This window comes from Nicotiana tomentosiformis, chromosome 6 (assembly GCF_000390325.3).
Source record: "Nicotiana tomentosiformis chromosome 6, ASM39032v3, whole genome shotgun sequence".
Classification (NCBI taxonomy): Eukaryota; Viridiplantae; Streptophyta; class Magnoliopsida; order Solanales; family Solanaceae; genus Nicotiana; species Nicotiana tomentosiformis.
This window is the reverse complement of record NC_090817.1, coordinates 16,437,468-16,464,757: the sequence shown is the minus strand read 5'-3', so window position 1 is coordinate 16,464,757 and position 27,290 is coordinate 16,437,468. Positions and strand designations below refer to the sequence as shown.

Sequence of the window (27,290 nt, the reverse complement as noted above, 5' to 3'; positions counted from 1 at the left end):
TGCAGTCTAAAAGTGATATGCTTACCGAGTATGAGCTTTTTAAGATGAAGGAGGATGAGTCCATTCAGGAGATGCATATCCGTTTTACCTCCATAATCAATGAGCTTCATTCATTTGGTGAAATCATCCCGACCAACAAGATGGTCTGAAAGATACTTAGTATTCTACTTGTTTCTTGGAAAGGAAGGTTAATGCCCTCACTAAAGCCAAAGACCTACAGAAACTGACTATTGACGAGCTTATTGGAAATCTCCAAAGTATAAGATGAAGAGAAAGAAGGATTTTGAAAGAAGAGAGCCCAAGAAGGAGAAGAACCTGGTTCTCAAAGCTGCCCACAGTAACTCAAGTAATGATGAATCTGACATAACGTATCTCACTCGGAGATTTCAAAAGATGGTTCGTAGAAATGGTAGGATCCTAAAGAAAGGAAGTTCCAGCAAAAATTTTAAATGAAATGATTGTTGTCATAAGTATGGAAAGCCTGGACACTTCATTAAAGAATGCCTTCTTCATAAGTAGGATCATTGCAAAACCAACTCTAATAAGGCAGCGAAGAGAAATCAGGTCCCTGATAGGAAGTTCAAAAGAAAATATGTTGTTGAGAACGTGGTGAAGCAAGCTTTGGATGTCTGAGGAGACTCCTCTAGTGAATCTAAAGGTGAAGATGACAAGAAAGATACATCTATGATGGTTGTTGACAATGAATCTTCAGAATATGAGTCATTCTTTGCACTAATGGCTAAATCTGATGATGATGATGACAAGGAGAAAGATGAGGTAAGTTTTCTTGATGTTCAAAGAAATTTGAAACCTTACTCTAAGAAAAAATTGATGTCCATAGAAAATGTGTTGATTGATGCCTATCATAGCCTCATTAATGAGAAAAATATTTTAATTGAAGAAATTGGTGACATAGAACAAGGGAGAGATGATATGCTAGTTTCCATTGTAGACTTAAAAGAACAGGTAAAAGAAGTAACTAGAGAAAATACTTTGTTAAAAAAACAAATAAAAAAATGGATGGACACCCCTAAGGGTAAAGAAGTGGCTACTAAGGCTCAACTTGAGCTTGAGAGTGAGATTAAGAAAGTTAAAATAAGTCTTATTGTTGAGCTTGAAAAGAAAAGACAACTTTAAGAGGATCTAAAAGGGGTTTAAAGTGATCTTGATAAGTCACTTAAATGTATTCGATCCTCTGATGTAATAACGTCTATGTACAAGAGTAATGGTAGAAACAAGCAAGGAATCGGGTTCCAAAAGGATAAAACCTCATATAATCCCCATAACAAGTATGTAAATGTGGTTGATAATCGGTTGTGTACTCACTGTGATCAAATGGGTCATTACAAGGATTCTTATAAAGCTAAATTTCAGTCTTTGCAGAAAAATAAAGTTTTGTTGTTAAAAAGAGGCCTACTATTGAGGAACCTAGTTCCCTAAAAAGAAAATATGTGTTGCCTGCATGAGCAAAAAGGAGTTTGGTTCACCTATTCTATCATTATAAGGGACCCAATCTAGCTTGGGTTCCTAAGTCTAATTAGTGATTTTGTGTGCAGGCTAGAGTAAGAGGTAGCAATCAAAAATAGTACATAGATAGTGGATGCTCTAAGCATATGACTGGAAGAATGGATGATTTTCCCTCACTCAAGGCCTTCCAAGGTGGAAGTGTGTCTTTTGGTAACGGCAAGAAGGGTTATATTCTTGGTGTTGGCAAACTTGGCAAAACACTTTCTCATATAATTGAAAATGTATACTATGTGAATGGCTTGAAATATAGCTTGTTGAGTGTGTCTCAAATCTGTAATAAGGGAAATGAAGTGAAGTTCTTGTCCAAATCTTGCATTGTCGCCAATCTTAAAACTGATGAAGTGGTGTTGATAATCAAAAGGTTCAAGAACATTTGTGTTGCAGACCTTGACTCACTAAATGGTTGTGATCTAACATGCCTAAGTACCATTGATGATGATGCTAAGTTATGGCACAGACGATTGGGGCATGCGAGTATTTCTTTGCTGATCAAGTTGGTCATGGAGGACCTGGTTCGTGGGATGAAGCAGTCAATACTACATGTTACTTGGTTAATAGGTGCATGATCAGGTCCCTTCTCGAGAAGACTCTCTATGAACTACTCAATGGGAAAAACCCCAAACTGACTTACTTGAGAACATTTGGATGCAAATGTTTTATTCTTAACAATGGTGGCGAAGGGTCACATAACAAAGAAGATAAAGATAGAGAATTTACAAATGCTCCTGGTGAAGCTACAGATATTGCAAATGGAAAGACTAATTTGATGAGTCAAGTCAAGCAGAGCGATGAAGAATATGCAGAAGAATTTCCAAAAGAAACAGAGGAACCTGGTCCCTTTATCACCTCGACTGAAGTTGAACATAGGGTTGCTGATACTACATCAGGTACTTCTGATGCAGCACAAAGAAGTGAAAGTCATAATTCTATTGATGTCAATGATGTTTCAAATATGGAGGAACATGGTCCTTCAAATTATGAAGTTCAAGTATCCAACTGGAAGCAAAAGAGTTCACATCACCTTCAAAATGTGATCACACCCTTAGACTCTAGTATTCAACCTAGATCTAAGGCAAGGAACATGTTTTCCTTCTCAAGCTTTATATCTCAAATCGAGCCTAAGAACATTAAAAAATCATTGAAAGATACTAACTGGATAGCTGTTATGCAAGAAGAACTCCATCAGTTTGAGAGGAGCATAGTGTGGCACCTGGTCCCTAGGCCTTTAGACAGAACAGTGATTAGAATCAGGTGGGTGTTCCGAAACAAGCTTGATAAATTTGGAAACACAACAAGAAATAAAGCAAACCTCAAAAGGCACTATGATTAGTCAACAGAAGTACTTCAATGAGCTGCTGAAAAGATTCAAGATAGAGAATGCCTTACTATTGATACTCTTATTGCCACTACTACTCGGTTAGACATGGACGAACCTGGTTCTCCTGTTAATGAAACTATGTATAGGGGTATCATTGGATCTTTTCTGTACTTGAATTCTAGCAAACCCGATATTGTTTTTAGTGTTAGGTTGTGTGCTAAGTTCTAATCAAGCCCAAAATAATCTCACTTGAAGGCTGCCAAAAGAATTTTGAGGTATCCTAAGGGAACGCAGGACCTGGTCCTCCTCTATCGTTCAGGAGATGATTTTGACTTGGTGGGATATGCAGATGTTGATCATATTGGACATCTGGTGGATAGAAAGAGCACATCTGAAATGTCACATTTTCTGGGGTCATGCTTGATCTCATGGGTACAAAGAAACAAAACTTTGTAGCTCTTTCTACTGTTGCTTCAACATATGTGGATGTTGCCTCTTGTTGTGCTCAACTACTATGGATCAAGTAACAACTAGAAGATTTGAGTGAGTTTACAGATTGTGTGTCATTGTTGTGTGATTACACAAGTGCTCTAAACAGGGCAAAAAACTTGGTACAGCACAAGAGGACAAAGCACATTGATGTGCGATATTACTTTTTGAGGGGGAATATTGAAAAAGAACTTATTTGTATGAAGCTTTGCAAGATGGAGTATCATGTAGTAGATATCTTCACCAAAGCACTGAGCAGATAATACCTTGAAAGAAATCGTTTGGAGTTGGAGTTGATCAAGCTCAACTAAGGACCCAGTCCCTCGATAATTGGCTATGCAAAGAAAGAAAGGTACAATGCTAAAAAGTATTTTTCGGGCGGCATATAACTCAATTTTATACCGTTACAGGTATACATATATGGCAGTTTCAGAAGAAAACTAAGTATGAGTGACATTGCACTTCTATGAGTTTTTGCTCAAAGTTTCAAAAACCGTTAAGGAATCTGGAACCTGTGGCTCAGGTTAGTAGTATCTTCAATACTTATATGCTTTTTTAAACTGCTAAAGTGTCATGTCATTAATTTATTCCTGCCTCTCTCCTAATTTTTGAAATCCAAAATGTTAAACCTTTTCTGAGCTGACTTGTTGCCACAAAAAACCATTTTCTTCTCTCACACCCAACCAAAATCGATTCTTTTCTTCTAAACCAGAATCAATCTTATATAAAAAAAGAATCCCTCTATCCAAATATGTTAAAAGTGAACCCAACTCTGTCACCTTATAAAATCCTAACTCCATCTTAATCAAAATCCAAAAAGAAATCTTTGTTAGATTTTGATAGACTTTAACTGAAAGGGAACAGGATAGATCTAATATTTTAAGAGTGAGGCTGAAATTGTTGTTGGGTTTGTAAAAGCCTTTAAGGATGGATGAATTGGTGAATGTTCTAGAAAAGGGGGAACTGAATAAGGGACCTGATCCTTCTAGTTCTTCTGAGGATATTAATTCTGATGATGCCTTTTTCTTAGCTTTGTGTGTAAATGAATATTTGGTCCAGTAAAAAAGATTAGTGAAAGGTAGGTTGATTGATGATGTGGCGTCACTTGCTCATATGGTGTATGTGGAGGATGAGGAAAATGAAGTGGAAAAATCTCCACTTGTGAGAAAGAACTCAAAAAAGAGCAAAATAAAGAAAAGAAAGTCAACTGAGAAAGATGCAACAAATGACAAGGGTGAACCGATTGAGAAAGAGAAGAGGGAAACCTATCAGCTCATGAAAAGAAAGGGTATTGTGAATGAGGAGTCTGGTTCCTTAAAGAAGCAAAAGGTTGAGTTATCGGAGTTGGAGAGGAAGGAGACTCTAAAGTTCCAAAATGTGCTATTGGGCAGAGTGTTTGACTCTAATATTGCTAAAAATGGAGGAACTTCTTGACAGAGTTGAGTTCCAAAAATATAATCACTTCTTTGTTCCTCCAAGTCCCAAAGTTTATAAAGAAGTAAAAATTTCTATGCAAATTTGTTTGTTACTAACGAAGATACTTTGATGTTGTATGTGAATAGGACTGGGTTTGTTCTTGATGAGGAAAAGCTTGATTAGATTCATGGTGTTCTGACTTATAGTTCAGCTCGCCAAGAGAGGTAGAGAACCAGGGCTCCGTGGTCTCGTGGCAGAATAGAGTACTCAGTTAAAGGATGAGAATGAAAAATTGAGGAAACAGGTGGAAGACCTAAGAAAGGAGATGATCATTGATTAAAGGACTGTGAATGAACTAATGGACAAGCTCACTAAGGCCTTAGACCCTTAATTTTCTTCCTGCCCAGTGATCCATGTCTTTCACCCCTTCTAAATTCCCTCAAATTCCTATCTTCTTTTGATTCATGTGTTTGATGACATTGGTACTTTAGTTTTTTAAATTTTCATATTCTGTATTGTTGAAACTACTGTGATTTTGTTATAATTACTCTACTATGGGCAATCACTCTATTTTGTGTAATGATATTCACTTGTTGTTCTTGTTACTATTTATGTTGTGTTTCCCAAGTGGCATGAGTTAATGTTGCTGAACTTCTTTTTGCTTGTGCTTCTTCTATTAATCTTGTCAATGATGCCAAAAGGGGGAAGTTCAAGGGGGTCAGATTGATGGTTGTCAAAGGATATGTTGTGTATGAGTGAAAAATTTGTGTAATGTTCTGTTTCGCAAGGGGAACATTGCATTGTTGTTATCATGTTGATTATCGGTATGATCTGTAGGCGGGAACATTTAAGGAATCGAGTTCTCACGGAAAATATTAGTCTGAAATATCTCTTTGATCCATATGGGGAACATATGGGAATATGATTCTCAGGGAAAATATCAATTCTGGGGTTATCATCATTAAAAAGGGGAAAATTGATAAGTTATGCTATTTTGTATTTTGATAATTTTTCAAACGTTCTCGAGGAACCAGATGTGATCAGTTCCCTTGGTTGTCGTGCAGTCAACTCTACAGTTGTAAAAGTTGATGCATTGTACCGACTTGCAGCAGATATGTTACTTCATATTTTGATGCTAGTAAAATATTCTCGAGGAACCATATAGGGACCGGTTGTGAATCAGTTCCCTTGGTCGTCGTGCAATCAACTCTACATCTGTAAAAGTTGTTGCACTGTACCAGCAGCAGTACAGCAGCACAGCTATAGCTTGCTAAGGCCAACCTAAAGGACACTCCCTTGAATCATCTTTCATGACCTCACACATATATTATCAACATAAGGTAAGGTATTTCACTCAACACTTGCAAATCCAAAAACTATATTCTCGCAAGTGCTAGCTATCACAGCCTTCAAGGGATCTCTCAAGAACAAAGATGCTACAACCTCAAGGATCAGATCCAAAGATTGAAGATATCTTAAGTCCTTAGGTTTGTTGAGTCTTTGTCTTTTTGTTCTTCACTTGTAATCCTACATTACTTTCAAGAAGTGTCTTTGTAGGACAGATTTCAACCATTGTTGCTTTGGTTTCTTGACTAGAGTTAGTCAAGGTTTGTTGCTTTGTAATAGAGTTATTGCAAAGGGCTTACAATAGAGTTATTGTAAGGGGTGAGGGATTAAGATTTTAATTTCTAGATTGCAATAGGTTGTAATTTGAAGTTTGCTCGGTTTAGTGAATTTGAAATCCTACTAGGGTACGTCGTGGTTTTTAATCCCTTGAGCAGGGAATTTTCTACGTAAATATCGTGTGCCTTTTATTTACTTCTTGTTTACTGTGGAAACAGATAGAGAACTTGGTTCCCTATACTGTTTGATTTTATTTTCAACTTATTTATTGTGGGGACAGATAGAGAACCTGGTTCTCTATAGTGTTTGGTAGACTCCTAGTTTCTATCAAAAAAAATTTAACCAGAATTCAAAGCTTTGTTATAGGCATAATAAAACTTCGACGAATTAGTTGATTCAGAGGTAAAATGTAATAGAATACAACATCTGTATTCTTTGAATAATTTTGTGTGTTCTTTCGTTTATTTTATGTACTCATATCAGGTCGCGAAGTCCATTTATTATTCCATAAATATTTATATCGGACCAAAGTGTCGAACCCCATCCTATGATCTGATATTATGGTTCATTGCAAGGTATGAGACTTGAGTCCCACATTGGTATTGTAATATGCTGATGACGGGTTTATATAGTCTTGGGTTGTCCCTAGGGTCGTATCAATGGTCTCAGTCACACTCATCGCCTTCTGTGTGCACTGTGCCATGAATGGTGACGCCGGTATGGCGATGTTAGTCCTGGCCTAGAAAGGTGTAAAGGTATAGCGTGCAATGTGTTGTGTGGAGTTTATATAGTGTTGGGCTCTCCCACCTCAATAGATAGCTTATGGGGCGTTATCCTTCTTGTGTTGTATCATCCGATGCATATTCATGACAAACTATTTTTGGTTGGAAAAATCAATCTAACTCAAAAAAAAATTCCATGATTCATAGGAATCGTACACAACAGATAATTAAGCCAACACAATTGAATGGCCAATTATCATTTGATCTACATATTAACCTAAACTTTAGAAAGAAAAAAAAGGTAACAACAAAATCCAAGAATCTTTGCTATTTACTTGACGGCTTTTTGATGAATATAAGTGCCTTAATTTACTAGTTCTAATTAACACACAAAAACAAAATGTCACTACAATAACATGCTCCAATTTCCCATATTGATGAATTTGAATCCTCATCAGCCTGATTTTGAGCAATGTGATTGTATTTGGTCACATTCGAAAGATTGGCCATTAGAAGTATTCTGCTGATCATTTTCATCATTACACCAATCAGGAACTGGTACACCTACTGGAAAATTATCAAGAAATCTCATAATATCTTCATCCACTTGATTAGCCAGCTCTAATGAACCTTCCTTTGTTGTTATCCCTATATATATGAAGCAATAACTAGAGTTATTCAAGTGCTAAATGAATGAAAAATAAAAAATAAAAGTAATATCACATGAACCTTGTAAGAATTAAGCTATATATACTCACACATACACTAACAATGTAACAATTTTTTTTATACTATCGGTTTAATTTAACATGTTATATAGTAGGTTACTTACCATTTACTACAAGTTACCAATATTGAATGCTTATACATCAAATAGAGCCACCTTCAATTACCTCTCTAAAGTGGCCTAATTGTATAAATATTATTTACATTATCAGTGCCTAAAACTTAAACTCGATGGTGTGGTAAAACTGTACACTATCAGCGCACAAAAAATTAACCTACACAATCAAGCTTAGGAAACGTACAAACAATAGGTAACTTTCTGTAATAATCCTAATTTGATAACCTGAAAAATGTAGCAAAGACCTAATACAATCTATTATAGTATGAATATTTTTTATACGGTCAGTGTATATAAATTTAGTCCAACTAACAACGAAGAATTTACCTGAGGATGAGTTGAGAGAGGTAGAGTCTTCAGAGTGCTTAATTGGGGTGGCATCCTCACCACCTTGTTGAGCAAAACTAAATGTTGATTCTTCAGTTAAAATAATATCTTCTGCCTCTTCACTTAATCCATATTCCTCCCACACTAATTTCCCTTTACTAGCCTCATGATTCTCAATTGGACAATTCTCCTCTATTTTCTCAGCTCTTGTCAAAGTCTGAGACTCCTCCAATAAATCTTCCAATAATCCACTGTTTCCTCGCGATAATCCAGGATCAACAGCATAATTATCAGCATCATCACTTGATGTTGTATGCCTAGAACATATTCTGGTCTCGGGGATGGAGGATTGGACGCCCATGCCTATTAGTGAAAATACAAGTACAGTTGAAAAAATGTATATAAGGAAAATAATATATTTTCAAGTTGAGGCGCGAATAGTACCTAAGATTAAACCATTTGGGTTCGAGGGAATCCCCGTAAAAGGTCTTGTAGTGGAACCAAAATTTGGATAATTATGTTGAATTGGTGGCACTGGCATTGAATTAGAGTAGCTCTGACTAAAATTATTTGGCACGGGTGCTACCATTGAAGAAAGTTGTGAATTTCTTATCGATGATGCTAATGTTAAAGAAAGGCTAACCCGAGGATCACGAAAAAGCTTGAGTTGGTTGTTATTGTTTGTAGTTGTGAGATATGGAGAAGGATTATTGAATTGGTATTGATTTGAAATATTACTAGGTTTCATGGTTGAAGGATTGAAGATATCTAAAAGGGAAAGAGGGGGATTAATGTAGTTAGAGTTTTGGGGATTATTATCAAATGGTGAAGGGATAGTACTATGTTGTAATTGGTTTTCTTGTTGGTTTAGTTGTAGTTGTATGTCTTGAGGGTATATAGGCAAACCAGCTCTTTGTCTTCTTTTTAGCCTTGTGTTCCAGTAATTCTTGATTTCATTGTCTGTTCTACCTGGCATCTGTTCGTGGAATAAATACAAAAAAGAATGAGACAATTTGATAATTATATAGAACACAAACAATTCTTGATCTCAATGGCTAGGAGCTAACTAAAACCATGTATATGTTGTTGTGAATCCGAGTTTTAGAGTGGGTACATTTTTTTCTTCATGTGTGCCAAATTTTTTTCTCTGACATATATGTGTGTGTTTGAGCTAGGTCGATATAGACTTCCTTAAATTTTGACATCTCTTAATAAAAGTTTTGACTCCCGACTTATTAGACGCATGCAGATTGTATCAAAAAGAAGGAGATGAAGAACTTAAAACAGTAGTACTATTCTTACAAAAGAATCAATAACCTGAGCAGCCATACGAGCCCATTTGTTTCCAAGTTTAGCATGAAGTTCCACAATAATCCTTTCTTCTTCTAAAGAAAATGCACCTTTTTTAAGATTAGGCCTCAAATGATTAGCCCATCTTAACCTACAACTTTTCCCACATCTCATTAATCCTGAATTCCTTTGAACTGCATTCCAATTTCCTTCTCCATTTTTCTTCACATATTCCATTAAAATCGCGTCTTCTGTTGCTGTCCATGGACCTTTTTTTAATACTTGCCTTGTCCCTCCATTATTTCTTGCTTTCAATCCTCCTCCATCTGGTGCCATTATTCCTTTCTTTTCCCTGTCCAAAAGGAGAAAAAATAATAAACAACAAATGGAAATATTGAAAATTATTAGTGTTTCTAAGTTTGTGTCATGATATTACTAGCTAGTTCTTTGTATAAACATTGAAAAGTGATAGAAATTTACAATTCTTTATCTGGGGTTTTCTTCTTTATCTTCAAGAATGAATTTGGATGGAAAAATAAGCCAAAAAGGCTTTGTTTTTCTCTCTTTTTTATTTTTTTCTTTAAGTATATTTTTGTTGTTTATCTTGTATAGACAAAGATGGTGAGGGAGAATATGAGAGGGGGGGAGCAAATGAGAGAAGTTGAGAAAGAAGTGTGGGAAGAGAAGAAGTGAGAGAGTCGACGAAGAAGTTGGCAAGAATTTATAGGGGTGACCTTATATTTCGTTCCCGAGTTGTAAGTTCTATGCTTCAATTATTTTCTGAGGTTTCTTTGTCCACACTTTTATCTCTTTCTAATTCATGCTTTTCATCACTTCCCTTAATATGGCATTAGCATGTCCCAATATTCAGATACTCTTATTATTATTATTATTTTCTCGAGTACATGTTACCTCTCATCATCATAAATATCGATATTTTGTTTAACAAGGCTTGGACATATGAAAGAAAATTACCTGATTTTCGTTAGTGGGACCTGAACCTATTTTTATATATTGTTCCCTTTATTTTATTTTATACTAAGGTATTTGAATTAATATATGAATTTTCTTATACTATGATGTATTAGTAGTTGTCGAAGAAATATTTAAGGAATGGTTGAAAAATTAGTTCATATCTAAACGAGAACTCAACTTTTTTTTTTCACCAACATCCGCTTCTCACCAAAGAAACAACTAAAAGTCCTTTCCTTTTACTACAGCTTTCACAGCTCAGGGTCGTTTGGTAGGATAAATAATGCATGCATTAGTTTTCTATATTAATAATATCTTATTTGGTACACTTTTTGAACCTATGCATTAGTTATACACCATATTTGGTATTATCTTATGCATAAGAAACCATGGCATTAAGTATTAACAATGCAATGGATTTTAATGCATGCATTAGCTTAGTTAAAGATAAAATTACCCTTCAAAATTTATACTTGATTAAAATATGCTATTATATTAATGCACGTCTGATGTAAAGTTTGATACTGAAATTGCTCCTGCTATTTATATCTATACTCCGCCAATTTATTCATTGTAAATTTATAAATTTGTAGTCTACTACTACGTACTGGAATGTACTTGTAATCAACTCATTTTTTTTTTTTTTTTTTAATTCATACTTTCTTTGCCTAATAATTCAAGAAAGTGGGAAATAAAATTATATACCTAGTAGATAAATAAATGCTTATATTTTCTTTTTTATAAATAAATATCCGATTCTATACTACAATATAGGTACTAAAATCAAATAATTATTTTTAAACCTTTTTCATATAAAACTATTCCTCAACATATGTTTCTTTTAAAAAGATAAAGTAATGGACTGGTTATGAAGGTATTTTTGTAAACAAACAATTCTTTTAGAAATTGTGCAATGCTTTAATACATCAGATCAAACTGTCAGCATAACTAATACCAACATTACTAATACACTATATTCAAAATTATTCTTATGCACCCTACCAAACGACACCTTCCACTCCTCACGTCAAGGCACGTCAAGGGTATTTTCAACCTTCACTTGCTAAATTACTTCAAACTCTACCTATTTTTCCTAGAGCAAAAGGTTCGAAGATAAAAATTCAACATGTTCTTTTTTATAAAAAAAAATTTGTACACATTGACTTAAATAGCAAGAAAACGGGGAAAATAGCAACAAAATATAACGAACGGGCTTTCTAATCTAAGCTCGAAACGAATTTATTGTTGGCACGTTGACATTCAATTTGGTTGTGAAAAAGTAATAAAAATCAGTGGAGTGATGTGAGACATTTCGAGACGTCTCAAAAAGAAAAATACTTCATATGATTTAATTGCATTGGAAGAAGTAATAACTGTATGGTACAGTGTAGTAGTTAGGGTAATCTGACGGATAAAGTGATTAAATTTAGTAAATCTCGCCCGCTTCTTACAAATCCACAATATTCTTTTTCAACTGTATTCTTTCTTTTGAGAAATAGCATAAAGGTTATTTTGACCTTTCACTGAATAATTTACATTAAAATTCTACCCTTTGATTTCTACTTTTTCTAGAGCGAAAAGCATGAAGATGAAAATTAGACATTTTCTTGTTTGGTTGTACAGTAGTAATTTGCCTTCAGCAATTGATTAGTTACTTTCTGCCTTTCTGGCATAAACGAATACACGTTCGATTGCGCTTCGGGAAACTAATTTGGACTACAATCTTCAGTCCCGTATCAATAAAATCTGAAATGACCAAAGGCAGCTTACTAACAATGGAATTAAATTAGGATTACTAACATTACCTTAGCTTTTGCTCAGTCTCCGTGTCCCGCCCCAAAAAACCATCCTTCTCTTTCCTTTTGAAGGATAAAAGGAAAGAAAAGAGCAATCCAGTTCTTGCAATTGCTACCAGGATGAATTCAGCACGGTTTCCATAAACACGAGTATACACATAAATTGTTGATGTCAGCTCCGGACAAGATTCAAGGTATGTTGAAACGCTTCATCCTTACCACCGATATGATAGCAATACTCTGCAAGAAAATTCTGGACCAGACAAGAAGTAGAGAAGTATTCATTCGTCTCCAATCCTCCAGAGAGTATAATATCCAGTTTCTCCTATCCTCTGAAGATAGAAGTGGATTGCGAACACAAGAAATAAATTGAACCTAGCTAATTGTAAGCAGCTAAGGATGAGTGAGGCCTCTATCTTCTCATGTTGCTGTAATGCTAGCCTTCTATGTAAGGAATGACGGAAAACTCTCACTTACATTGTGCTGATTCACTGTGTTAGATATGACACCGCCCCACAAAGACTTTTGAGAAGTGATTTTATTGTTTGATTCGAGGCCAAATATATCTACATTTACGCTGTTACTTCTCAGGTCATGCATCATCTCATGCAACAACTTTCTGAATTGAGCAAAGTGATGTAACTCACCTTGCTGATTCAAATCTTAGGATAAACTGATTTTGGTGATAAGCCTGGGATTTCGTGGACTATAATATCCACCACCAGCTCACGTGGTTTTGAAGTTTTCCAGAGAACACGTCCACATGCATATCAGCACATCAAGGGGATAAATTGATGGTTTCTGGGTGAAGATGATGCGGTTGTGAAGTAGCAGGCTTTAGTCTTTTGAGAAGCAACCATGCATCAGAGGCAGGACACCCCTGGTTCATTTCAATAGCAACTGGAATTGGGGATTCTTCGTTCAACTGTACAAGCATTGTTCCCTGCAAGGCACATATTGCCCAAAACATTCACATGCACAGAGCATATTTGCTATGTGAAGTACTAATTTTAAAAGATAATAATCCTTCAGCAGGAGAACAGCTTGCGCACCAATAACAATCAAGTTATTAATCGTAGAAATAATCATATATCTTTTTTATAAATAATTGTACAAAAGATTTATTTAAGAAAGGTATTAGGTTGGGGTTGACCACGCATAGTTTATTGATCAATGTTATATATTTAATACATGCATTGTCCTGCCATTTAAGAAAATCTATCCTTGGGTATTTTTCCTTTAGTCTTAGAGATGTACTTGCACTGTACTTCTTAATCAAAAAAACACTTTCTATTGTGTTATCTACATTTAAGACTAGGGTGAATTTTTATATAATAAACCGATACGACTTAGAACATTCATATGGACTTCTATTAAGAAAAATCCCTTCACAAATAGCAGGGAAATACCTCAAAATTAACCAAGAATTTCTGAAAACGTTTCAGTGTCTCCTTCATGTGACTGATTCGTTTGCCATCTGAAGAATCAAGAGCAGTAGTTACCTCTGCAGGAGAAAAACCTATTTCTTTCTGCACAACCTGAAGCACCAAAATTTAAACAATGATCAGATTCTAACAGTCAGCAGATCCAATCTTCAGTAACTTACATCATGATCAATAAGGATCTCAGAGATGAGGCTGCCATCATCAACATAAGCCCGAAGCTCGTATTTACTCCTCTGTCTATACTGAAAGCCCTTCACACCAGTGAGAAAGCACTGCAGATTTAAGCCAAATCTCAGTTTCTAATTAGCCATGACAGATAATTATACCTAAAATGACAAGCAACAGAATTCAATGTTTTTGCATCGCCGGAGGCAAAACATAATATTCAAACTACCTCAATCGCAATGGCTAAATTACTAACTATATATGCAAAGGAAGTCAAGACGAGGCACAATAGAAATGAACCAAATACACGTAAAAATACCATGCTAGAAAGAGTAATGCTACCGAGGGTCTTCGAAAACAGCCTCTTTATCCTCACAAGGCTGCATACACACTACCCTCCTCAGACCCTACCTTGTGGGATTACATGGGGTCTACTGTTGTTGTTGCTAGAAAGAGGAATGCCATAACCAGGTTTTTCTTGATAGATTGACATTGGCTTAAGAAAAAATATATTCCGACTTAAGCTATTGTCATAGACGATGATATGATCCCAGATAGCATGGAGCACATTGTGGAAGATCCCAAGTTGTCAAAGGGACCATTGCTCGTTCAAGGACCAAGAGCACCCCAAGGATTGCATGTTAAGGAGCTACAGGATTTTCAAGAAATGGTTAGAAAGTGTTTGGAGAGCCATTTAAGCATTCTTGCAAAGAATACCATGTTTGGAGGCTCAAGGATTGCATGGAACAAGATGAGGAGAACATTGCTTGAAGATTGGAGTTGACGCACCGCATTGGCCTAAAGATTTGGCCCAGCATCTCGCACTAGAGCATGAAAATTTCCTGGAGACTTGTCTTTTAGAGTAGCTTTTGACATTGTGAGTTTGATAAAGACCTATGAGAGGTTGAAAATCTCTTTTGTTCAGGTTGAACTTTGGAACTTTCAAGCTTGATTCTTGACGGCAATTCTTTGTTCATTTAATCCTTATATCTTTGATTATTTGTTATTGTTCTTTGGGGATGATAGATTTCATATAAAAAATGTTACCATAGACGTTCAGTTAGGGTTTGAGATTCTTTCCGTTCTTCAATTCTTGTTTGAATTTCTATCTTGCTGTTTTCAATAAACTAATTTATATGTAGTAAAAAAATTAAAGGCTCAATTTAATATAAGAAATTTTTACCTTTTGGTACAAAAATATCATAAGAGTGGTGTTTAAATGAAGGGCAAAAAAGTCACTTAGCTTTTAATGGATATTTTGGTCTTTTAACTTTGTACTTTGGCCTTCACACCTATAATATAGTATGATTATTCCGATTGTGTGTATCCCAAATCAGTTTAGACAAATTACATCCAAGTGATAAAGGTTAGTTGCTTAAAGTAAGATAGAAGGGACACAACGAATTTTCTGAACAGCAGCATCAGAGAAGTTGATATCAAGAGGGATAACACAAAATACCTTAATTTTTCCTGTAACGGTGGAAGCACTGCCATTCATACCAGCCTGCTTAGCAGACAGACTAGCTAAGTAAGTGAAAGGGTTTTCATTGTCTCCAGAAAGTATAATTGGAAGTTCCAACTCATCAACCAAATCAGGCTCTGTATCTACATTATGGCCCGTGAGAGAGACAGGAACACTTTCTCTGCTCCTGCCACTTGCAGGTGCGGCAGGGCTATTTCTACCATCTGAAAGAAATTCCTCCACTTCCATGGGGGAAGAAGACAAAAGGATAGGTTCATTATGTTCCCTTCTAATTGGAACATCAATGTCTTCAGTGGCCATGTCAACCATAGGAATATCCTCAGCAAGACTAGCTGCATCAGATGAAAAGCTAGGCCCGGTATCCTTCATATTGAAGGGGACAGAAACAGCTGCAGTAGATGGAAAATTAGGTTCAGCATCTCTCCTGTTAACAGGAGTGGTAATCGTCGCCGCAGATGGTAGCCCAGGTTCCGCATTTTCCCTATAAATGGCACGAATTTCTTCTGCTGCAGAAGTAGCAATGCCAAACGCTGTTCCTGCACCCCATCAAAGCGAAAGTTTAAAAGATAGGTAGGTCTGCTATTACAGTACAAGTCCTTTCGATGAAGCTATTAGCCTATTACAGTACAAGTCCTATTAAGTTAGAAGTGAAACAGCTTGATACCCTCTCCTCTTGTTCGGCATAATTTCTACCGCACCTTAAACAGGGAAACATTTAATCTACTAAATGTCTAAATCAAGTCATATCATACTTTCTCCTACAGCACCCATTTACCAACAACCAACATGTGTTTACAGAGGCACCTACAGACTCCCCCCCCCCCAAAACAAACCCACACATGCACCTGCCAAAAAAATGAAAGAAACAAATATACTCCCTCCGTTTCAATTTATATGACATACTTTGACTCGGACTTCCAAAACTTGTGGTCTTTAAAGCATAAAGGGTAAAAGTTTTGTGGGGCCATAATATTAGTGTGGCTATAAAGCTTCTCATTAAGGGTAAACAAGGTAAAATGAGAAGTTTAAAATTAAATTAATTTCAAATATAAAAATGTGTCATTCTTTTTTGGAATGGACTAACAAGGAAAGTGTGTTAGACATAATGGAATGGAGGGAGTATATAATAATGAGTAAACTCTCACCTAAAGGATTTGTCAAGATACAAGTAGCACCCTAATTCTTTTCTCTTTCCTTTTTGACATGGGAATAAAAATTACATGGCCTTAATTCTTTAAGCTTATCAACAAAGACGAGAAAAACCAATTAATAACAACAGAGATGGTTTCACATGGATGTGATAGGCGGAAACTGACACCAATTAGTCGATCAACTATGCCTCCATCCCAAATTAACTAGGCTGGTTATAACAATCATCTATATCCACTCCGCTCTATTCGGGCCCATTACATCCAACAATAAATGATTTGTCTTTTCAGCCTGGCCACAGTGGTAATATGAATAGTCCAGTTTAAGCAGTTGCCAACTTTACCACTTGGAGAACAGCACTGAAGAGGATTAGAGTATGGTATTTGGCAAATTTGCTCAAAGAATCAAGAGAAGCTGCCTTTTGACATATATGGCTAATTTTCTGGTCATAACTTTGTTCTCAAAATTGTTCATATTTGGTTGTGAACATGGAACAAACCAAGCTTTACAAATAGCTTGTAACATCATTAGCAAAAACATATAACTCATTCTTCTAAAATCAATTCCTCTGCTCAAAGAGATAGAACGCTACCCATCTTTAGTCGGCAAAATTACGCTCCAAATGGAACAAACAAGGGTCATCATCATTCACCATAAGATGATGTAAGAGGTTATCTAGAACTTATTCCAAATTTCAATATGTTAGGCAAATCTTTCATCTTGTGGCACCACCTTAGCTATATCATTGTGGAACTAAATCTTCAGCAGATTAACACTCAAACTATGGGGGGAAACCCAAAAACTAAAGCTTCAAACACAAGTTTGTGCAGAGAGAAGCAATCGGAAAAAATATCAGCTTTTCTCTGATCCTAAAAGTCAGAAGACCAGCTTAACTATAAAAGCCAAAGTAGCACACCGAAATGTTTTTCCACTTTAAAAGCAACACTAAAAAAAAACTAAAATATGCACATGCAGTACATATACCCATATCCTAGAGTAACTGCAAATAAACTTTTTAGGGTAGCAAAGTACCTTGCTGATGAACCTGAAAAGGGATACTGCTTTCTCTTGAGGCAGTATCAGTGTGCTCTGGAGCAGTAACACCTTCTGGTGGCCAAGCAGCATTAGTAGCCCTAGTTGCCAAAGGAGGCACCACTCCAGTCCTCGTTCTGGCATTGGCCATAGGTAAGAGTAACTAAATCACCAAAAGCGACCAAGTTGTTTCTTGCATAACACTAATAAAATCATGACATGACTCTTTATCACTCATTTGACAACCAGAGGTTATAACTGACCAACTATAAAGTCCTTACCAGAAGGTCAAAAATCAAAATGGATGAGGAAGGGGGAGGTCAAAGAACCACTTAGCTAAGGTACAGAGGAACAGCTCTTCACTTTCACCTATAAGTTAGGACCATCAGAGCCTTTCGTTGATGCTACTTTACATCATAATTTTTAAACCACAAAAGAATAGCCTCTGGAAACTATTGACCATCATCATCAACAACAACAACAACTACTACTACCACTACACCTTAATACAATTCGACTATTTGAATCCTCATTATCCATTTAATTTTGTTCCAATATCCAACCATTTAGGGTCCTCCGCCACTAGCAGCGACCATCAACCTCTGCCATTTAAGTGAACACAGCACTTACCTATGGCATCTAGCAGCACAATCAGAAATTGGTAAATGAGATCCAGACAAAATTTGTTTTCTTGGTCCTTATACATACCTTTTCCCCCTTGGTGGCTTATTTATTTCATTAACTAGCCGTTGTCTTGCTTGTTCTAACTCTTCCACCATCCCGCCCAGGACTTCAATTACTTCAGGGACCAACATCAGAAGTCCATGCCTAACATGAACATTACAGATAGCAACCTGCAAAATGCAGCAGAAATGTATATGAATGTGGAAAACAGTTTTTTGACGAATGCTATTCCTCTCAATTCTCATCTTGTAGTAGACTTATAAAGCTACTCCACAAACAAGCTAATAAACAACATGGTATTCCTCAGATATACCTTCAACCCTGAAGGAGCCAGAACATCAAGATCTTTTATAGGCCTGTACTCCATCCCAAACACATGCTGAATGCCATCAGTCATGGACAATTTCAGACACCTCTTTATTCCAGCAGCTGCTTTCTGGTACCTATCTCGAAGAGGACAACTGATATTCACAATCTCATCTACCTTGAGGGGCAAGGGGATGCAACACAGGAATAGTCAGAGTCACATTAAAGGTATAGTTTATCCGAAATTAAGGAAGCTTCTGCTGTCATATTTAACTATCAAGAGAGTCCTTTGCAAAATGGAAATAGTAAACAAATGCTGGGAAAGAAATCAATAAGCAAATGCAATTTCATTCCATAACCCATAAACTTCAAGATTTGAACTTTATGGGTTTTAAGTTCGGGATTCTATCACAACTAATTTGAATTACTGGGTTCGAACTTCGAAGTCAAACTATTGATAATAAATTAATGAATTTGTTTACATATATAGAGGGTCCGAACCAAAGATACTGAATTTCGATGAACCCACAAGTAACACTTAAATGGGCCAAAGATATTTACACAATCAGGTTAAATTACACTAATGGTGTAAAAATTCATTGCACTAATAATCGGTATATATAACTTAAACTCTTTCACTGTGAGTTTATATGTTCTGTGCATTTACGGTGGAAACAATATTTACACAATCATGTCACTTAAAATATAATGCAGGTAACTGCATTTAATATCATTGATTATTAACTTATAATAAAAGGTAATTAACTTGCAATAACAGGTTAAATTACACTAATGTGAAATATTCATAGCACTTATCGCCAGTGTATATAACCTAAAATCTTTTCACTATTACCTGAAGTACAAAAGGTCCTTTAAGATCAACCAAATGCAACTTATGCACATCCCTAGGAAGCCACCCCGCGCCACAATAGTTCATATCCGAGTACAAAAACTGCTCGAAACAAAACTTCGCCTTCGCATTATCATCCAATTGCGTAAACTCTCGAACCGATCCTTCGAGCCCTCTAACACACGATTCTAACCAATCCCTCCGTAATCTTAACCCTAGCCCTTCCAATACCCTACCAATACTACAATCCGCGGCTACAGCAACGGCGGCATCAACAACATCGACGTTTGGTGGCTCGTGGTGGTTAGGTGTAGGGTTTGGGGTACTGGAGGAACTTAGGGTTACGGATTGGAGGTTAGTAGAAGATTCTAGAATTTCTATTTCGATGTTGTTGTTGTTGTTGTTAGGGTTTTCGTTTTCTTCGTTGTTGTTGAGCAGTTGTTGAGGTTCGTCGTCTTCTTCATCGGAGGAACAGATGATTTGGAGGCGTCTTCTGCTCATCGTTTTCTTATTCCAACGTCCGAGAAATTTTTCCCTCCAATTTTTTGTTTGTGTTTTCAATTGTAGCTGCTTGAAATGGGAGGAGGGAAGCAATTTGGGCTGAAGTGGCCTTTTGGTAGTTCTGGGCCGGGTTTGTTTAAGAAGGGGGAAAGTTCCATAACTAAGCAATGATAAACAAAATATCATTATAAAATAATATAAATGTTAGACAAAGAAGTAGCCAAAGAATCTAGGGGAGAGAGAGGGAGAGATTTTATTTCTCTTAATATTGCTACTTGTAAGCTGACTGCATAAGTTACTTGTAACCTGAAAGATTTTTTTAGAGTTTTGTTGAAGGTACCTGCATGAACTACTTGCAATATGCCTACATAAGCTACTTGTTTGATTGCAAGCTACTTTAGGAAGTTGTAGGAGTAAAAATAGACATTCATAATATAATATATTCATAACACTCCCTCCTGAATATCCATTGATAGACAATGTGCCTCGTTAAAATTTTGCTAGGAAAAAAATTGTGGGGAAAAAAAATCTAGTGGAGGAAAAACAATACACATATCTAATATGCATTGTTAGCTACCTTGTTAAGAACCTTATCAGGAAAATCCAGAGGAACAAATTCTTGGTTAAGAAAAAAAAAAGAGTACAACATATATTTTATTCCTTCAAATTAAAGCATTACCAAAATCCTCGTATATGATGCACACAGATCTTGTATATCAACTTATCAAATGTTGAGGTTGGCAGTATCTTTGTGATGAGATTTGCCAAATTATTTTTTTGTACAAACTTGTTGAGCATCTATATCATCATTTTTTAAAAATTATGGATCTTATTAATTTTTAATATTGCACAGTTGGCTTTTACAAAAACTTGTACCATTTATAGCCAACTATGCACATCTACTTAACATTATTCTAACTATTTACATTCTTCCAAAATAACCACATATCACTTTTCTTCATCCAACTTCTTCAAAAAATAAACATAGCAGCTATATACAGCAAAAAACATGTCAGTATGTCACTCAAGCACACAAATCACATTCAAAATTCCTCCCCACATTTAGCTTTTCATCCTCCTAGATGAAAATAGTCTCTATATGAGATTTCCTGATCCACTGGTGTCACACGTTGCTTCATCTTATTCGGTTTGAGGTAATGTGGTATCCATCTAATCCTCAATATCAAAATCATCATATTGCTCTCCCATAAAACAGTACGCAAGATAGTAAAATCAGCAAAGATGTTATTTTCAAACAAAAAATATGTATTTAGTGACGGTTCAAATGAAGGTAGGGCTATATTTTCTGGTGGGGTTTGGGGTTCCTGATTCATGAGAGCCAATTTCGGATCCATACAAATAAACAGGAGAAATTCTACCGGTGCATTATATCCCAATTAGGCTCTCATATCTTTGACATAATTGAAGAATCCTCACAATAAATCAGTAGTGTAGAGAGATTTTTTTTGTCATTGAAAAACATGTATTCTTTCCGGTTTGTTGGGCTGATTCTATTGAGTGAGTTTAACTTCTTCAATTGATTTGGTTAATGATTCCACTTAAGCTCTCATCTCCTTGTATATTTTTGGTGTTGTCCGTCTGTCATGGCTGAAAGGCTCTTCTTCTCCAGATTCTTTCCTTGGACCTTCTCTTATTTTAAATCTCTGCAAAATACTTTTGATAATTAACTTGCTTGATGTTGTCTTGTCTCCCATCATTGAAACTCCTAAATTTAAAATCAATTGAGCAATTGTTGTGTCACGACCCGAAATTTCTACCCTCGGGACCGTGATGGCGCCTAATATTTCATTTGATAGGCAAGCCAACGTTAGAATAGTTCTTATCTATTTTTAACAATTTAAATTAACTGATAGCGAGTAAACTGAATAAACTGAAATAAGACTGAGATAGAGTGAGAAAACCCATAATAACATCAATATCTAAATACAATCCCAGAACTGGTGTCACAAGTGTACGAGCGACTAAAATAATACAAATAATGATCTGAATGGAACTATAACTGTCTGAAATTAAATGAACAACTAAAATAAGGTGGAAGGGGACTTCGGGGCTACGAACCCCGAGGAATTGTACCTCAATTCTCCGTCAGGCAATCAATCCGAGCAATCTACTGACCGCGGTTAGGACCGACTCCAAAATCTGCACAAGAAGTGCAGAGTGTAGTATGAGTACAACCGACCCCATGTACTCTGTAAATACCGAACCTAACCTCGATGACATAGTAGCGAGGCTAAGGCGGGTCACTTACAATAAACTGTATGCAGTATAATTATAATAAAATGAAAGGAACACAGGAAAATAAGGCAGTTAACTTATGAAAATAAACTCAATCCTCGAAATCGGTAATACCAGAAACACAAGTACTCAGAATCTCGTATGAAAGCACCGAAGGCTAACACAATACAACAATGAATACAAAACACACAATCAGTTGCAGCGCACAACCCGATCCCACCGTACAAACACAATCCTCCCTTATTTCACTATATCAATATCAAGAATAACATGTAAAATCCGTTGCGGTGCACAACCCGATCCCACCATATAATCAGATTCAATATCACAATCCTCCCTTATTTCACCATATCAAATCACATATAAAATCCGTTGCGACGTGCAACCCGATCCCACCATATCAATATCAATCCTCCCTTATTCCACCCGTTGCGGCGTGCAAACCGATCCATAAACAAAATTAATAAATATAACCAACTCAACAACTCAAATCACAAGAATATCTACGATTAAAGAATATGAAAGCAACGCCATAAAGGAACTTCGTACCAAATCAAGGAATGCTACAATTAACACAAAGTAACAAGACAAGCCAAAGATATAACAATTAAAGTGTACAAGTAAGACAAGTAAGGCAAGTAGTAATTAATCATGGAATCATGGAAGAAACAAGCATTTCAATACAAGAATGCTAGGTGACAAGTAACAAGTTAAGGCATAGAAAACAACTAAGACATGTAACAGTTAAGGCATGGAATGAGATAATTAATAAAATATGAGAAAGCATGAAAACAACTATTTTGACAATGTATATACACTCGTCACCTCGCATATACACTGCTACACATGTAATTTACCTAGCACTTAGCTCAAGGGTCATAAATTCCCTCAAAGAAACGTTAGACCCCGAGCCCACTTGGTCAAAATTCGAGATTCAGACCAAAATCCAATTAACCATTCACCCCCGAGCCCGGTTATGTAATTAGTTTCGAAATCGGACCTCAATTGGAGGTCTAAATCCCAAATTTACAAAAATCCCTAATTCTGCCCAAATCCCTAATTTCTACCATGAAAATCCTAGATTTGATGTTAAAAATGTATGAAATGTAATGGTTAATTGAAAAGAATATATTAAAGTCACTTACCAATTAATTTAGGAAGAAAATCTCTTGGAAAAATCACCTATTGGATGTTTAGGGTTGAAAGTTTGTGAAAAATGAGCTAAATCCCGCATTCGCAGCTTTTTGTCCAGGCACAGATGTCGCAATTACGACCTGGGGTTCGCAAATACGTAGAAGTTCTTTCAAAAGCGAACTTCCCACACCTCTGCTGGCATCGAAAATGCGACGCTTTGTTTGCAAATGCGAACTAGGACCTTACGCAAATGCCACCCATTTGATCGCAAATGCAAACAAGCTTCCCCCAACCCCCAATCGCAAATGCAAAGAATTTGTTCGCAAATGCGAACATGACAGAGCTAACCTACTATCGCAAATGCGACCCTAACCCCATAAATGCGAGGTATGAGACATGTGCACCAAAACCATCAAAGTCCTACTCTTTCAAACACTCTGTTATGCGTTCAAAACTCACCCGAGCCCTCGAGGCTCTAAACCAAACATGCACACAAGTTCAAAAATATCATACGAACTCGCTCGCGTGATCAAAACACCAACATAACACCTAGAACTATGAATCAGATACCAAAACGAATGAAATTTTCTAAGAAACTTAAGAATATGCAAATTTACAAACGGACGTCCGAATCATGTCAAATCAACTGCGCTTTGCACTAAATTTTGCAGACAAGTCATAAATACTAAAATGAACCTATACCAAATTCCGAAATCGAAATCCAAATCCGGTAGCAACAAAGTCAGCTTACGGTCAAACTTAGGAATTCTTTAAACCTTTAAATTGCTAGTTTTCAACAAATTATGTTAAATCAAGCTAGGTACTTCCGAATTCGATTCTGGGCATACGCCCAAGTCCCAAATCACAATACATACCCACGGGGACTGTCAAAATACTGATCCGGGATAGTTTACATAAAATGTTGACCATAGTCAACTCAAATGAGTTTTAAGGCACGATTATATTTTCATCAATTTTCTCATAAAAACTTTCCGAAAAAGGACAGGGACTGCGCATGCAAATCGAGGAAGGCTAACCGGAGCTATTCGAGATCTCGGAGTACAGAAATGAAGGGTAAAACTATGAATGACCTATCGGGTATTCACATTCTCCACCTCTAAAATAAACGTTCGTCCTCGAACGGACATAGAAAGGTACCCGGACTGGTAAAAAGTGTGGATATCTACTCCGCCTATCCGACTCGAACTCCCACATGACTGCCTCGATCGATTGACCTCTCCACTGCACTCAAACTGAAGGATAACTCTTAGACCTCAATTGTTGGACCTGCCAGGCTAGAATGGCCACCGGATCCTCCTCATAAGTCAATTCATTTTCCAATTGAACTGAGCTGAAATCTAACACATGTGACGGATCACTGTGATACTTCCGGAGCATGGACACATGGAACACCGGATGGACAACTGATAAACTAGGTGGAAATGCGAGCATGTAGGCCACCTCACTCACTCTCTCAAGAATTTCAAAGGGTCCGATATATCTAGGGCTCAACTTTTCCTTCTTTCCGAACCTCATCACACCCTTCATGGGTCAAACTCATAGCAATACCCCTACTCCAACCATGAATGCAACATAACGAACTCTACGGTTGGCATAACTCTTCGGCCTAGACTGAGCGGTGCCAAGTCGATCCTGAATAATCTTGACCTTATCCATGGAATCCTGAACCAAATCGGTACCCAACAACCGAGCCTCTCTCGGCTCAAACCATCCAACTGGCGAACGACATCGCCTCTCGTATAATGCCTCATAGGGAGCCATCTGAATGCTCGACTGGTAGCTGTTGTTGTAGGCAAACTCGGCAAGCGGCAATAACTGATCCCAAACGCAAAACATATCCTCCAATATCTGAATAGTGCACTCTGACTGCCCGATTGTCTGGGGGTGAAATGTTGTACTCATCTCAACCCGCGTGCCTAACTCACACTGTACGGCCCTCCAGAAGTGCGAGGTGAACTGCGTACCTCGATCAGAAATGATAGACACGGGCACACCGTAGAGACGGACGATCTCGCGAATATAGATCTCAGCTAACCGCTCTGAAGAATTGGCAACTGCCACTAGAATGAAATGTGCCGACTTGATCAACCTGTCCACAATGACCCACACCGCGTCAAACTTCTTCTGAGTCTGTGGAAGTCTAACAACAAAATCCATAGTGATATGTTCCCACTTCCACTCAGGAATCTCTAATCTCTAAAGCAAACTACCAGGCCTCTGATGCTTGTACTTTACTTGCTGACAATTTAGACATCGAGCTACATATGCAACTATATCCTTCTTCGTCCTCCTTCACCAATAATGTTGCCACAAGTCCTGATACATCTTGGAGGTACCTGGATGAATAGAATATCGGGAATTTTGGGCCTCTTCAAGAATCGGCTCACAAATCCCATCCACATTGGCCACACAAATATGACCCTGCATCCATAAAAATCCATCATCTCCAACAGTAACCTGCTTGGCACCACTGTGCCGCACCGTGTCCTTAAGGACAAGCAAATGAGGATCATCATACTGAGGCTCTCTAATGCGCTCATACAAGGAAGACTGGGAGACTGTGCAAGCTAGAACATGACCGGACTCCGAAACATCCAACCTCACGAACTGATTGACCAAAGCCTGAACATCTGCACCAAGCAACCTCTCACCAACTGGAATATATGCAAGGCTACCCATGCTCACCGCTTTTCGACTCAAGGCATCGACCACCATATTGGCCTTCCCAGGATGATAAAAAATAGTGATATCATAGTCTTTCAACAGCTCCAACCACCTCATATGCTTCAAGTTGAAATCCTTCTGCTTGAACAAATACAGTAAACTTTGATGATCCATGAATGCCTCGCATGACACTCCGTAAAGATAGTGCCTCATAATCTTCAGCGTATAAACAATGGTTGTCAACTATAAGTCATGAACAAGGTAATTCTTCTCATGAACCTTCAACTGTCGTGATGCGTATGCAATCACCCTGCCATCCTGCATCAATATTGCACCGAGCCCAATACGAGATGCATCACAATACACCGTGTAGGATCATGAACCTGTGGGCAACACCAACACTGACGTCATAGTCAAAGCAGTCTTGAGCTTCTGAAAGCTCAGCTCACACTCATCCAACCATCTTAATGGGGCATCTTTTTGGGTCAATCTAGTCAATAGGGGTGCTATGGATGAAAACCCCTCCACGAACCAGCAATAATAACCCGCCAAACCCAGGAAACTTCGGATCTCTATAGCTGAAGTAGGTCTAGGCCAGTTCTAAACTGCCTCAATCTTCTTAGAATCCACTTTTATGCCCTCTGCTGATTCAACATGCTCCAAAAAGGCGACTGAGTCTAACCAAAACTCACACTTTGAAAATGTGGCATATAATTGGCTATCTCTCAGAGTCTGAAGTACAATCCGAAGATGTTGTTCATGCTCCTCTCGACTGCGGGAGTAGATCAAGATATAATCAATGAATACAATCATAATAGAGTCAAAATAGGGCTTGAACACCCGGTTCATCAAATCCATAAATGTTGCTGGAAATTTCTAAACCCAAATGACATCACTGGGAACTCATAATGTCCATACCGAGTTCGAAAAGCCGTCTTAGGGACATCAAATGCCATAATCTTCAACAAATGGTAGTCAAACCTCAAATCAATCTTCGAAAACACCTTGGCACCCTGAAGCTGATCAAATAAGTCATCAATCCTCGACAATGGATACTTGTTCTTGATAGTGACTTTATTCAACTGCCGACAGTCTATACATATCCTCATCAATCCATTTTTCTTCTTCACGAACAATACGGGTGTACCCCAGGGCGAGACACTAGGTCTAATGAATCCCTTATCAAGCAAATCTTATAACTGCTCCTTCAACTCCTTCAACTCCGGTGAGGCCATATGGTATAGTGGAATAGAAATGGGCTGAGAGCCCAGAGCCA

The 27,290-nt window shown here is 37.2% G+C and overlaps 2 protein-coding genes and 1 pseudogene across 3 annotated transcripts; 1 reads left to right on the top strand and 2 right to left on the bottom strand.

The window, feature by feature from the left end:
• Positions 1–2,089: 2,089 nt before the first annotated feature.
• On the top strand, positions 2,090–2,857 carry LOC138893618 (uncharacterized). Its single transcript, XM_070178262.1, has one exon. It carries the CDS (start codon positions 2,090–2,092, stop codon positions 2,855–2,857), a length of 768 nt encoding a protein of 255 aa, XP_070034363.1.
• A 4,531-nt stretch (positions 2,858–7,388) lies between these two features.
• Positions 7,389–10,250, bottom strand: LOC104096788 (transcription factor MYB97-like; annotated as a pseudogene).
• A 1,863-nt stretch (positions 10,251–12,113) lies between these two features.
• Positions 12,114–20,072, bottom strand: LOC104096789 (recQ-mediated genome instability protein 1). 2 transcript variants are annotated; one of them, XM_009603206.4, is made up of 8 exons: positions 19,442–20,072; positions 18,596–18,766; positions 18,307–18,452; positions 17,599–17,735; positions 15,394–15,953; positions 13,931–14,041; positions 13,734–13,862; positions 12,114–13,267 (listed from the first exon to the last, which is right to left on the bottom strand). In XM_009603206.4, exons 1-8 carry the CDS (start codon positions 19,937–19,939, stop codon positions 13,103–13,105), a joined length of 1,917 nt encoding a protein of 638 aa, XP_009601501.1. In that variant the 5' UTR covers positions 19,940–20,072; the 3' UTR covers positions 12,114–13,102. The 2 variants fall into 2 exon arrangements, with proteins under 2 accessions (XP_009601501.1, XP_018626529.1); XM_018771013.3 differs by lacking the exon at positions 13,931–14,041.
• Positions 20,073–27,290: the final 7,218 nt, after the last annotated feature.

Bases quoted from the DNA above. Each gene is read 5' to 3' on its own strand.
- LOC138893618 (XM_070178262.1), top strand. From the start codon at position 2,090: ATGATCAGGTCCCTTCTCGAGAAGACTCTCTATGAACTACTCAATGGG.
- LOC104096789 (XM_009603206.4), bottom strand. From the start codon at position 19,939: ATGAGCAGAAGACGCCTCCAAATCATCTGTTCCTCCGATGAAGAAGAC. The intron at 17,736-18,306 runs GTATGTATAAGG...GGCCAATGCCAG, and splicing joins AAGCCACCAAGGGGGAAAAG to AACGAGGACTGGAGTGGTGC. The intron at 13,863-13,930 runs GTAAGTTACTGA...TTGGTGCTTCAG, and splicing joins AGATCCTTATTGATCATGAT to GTTGTGCAGAAAGAAATAGG.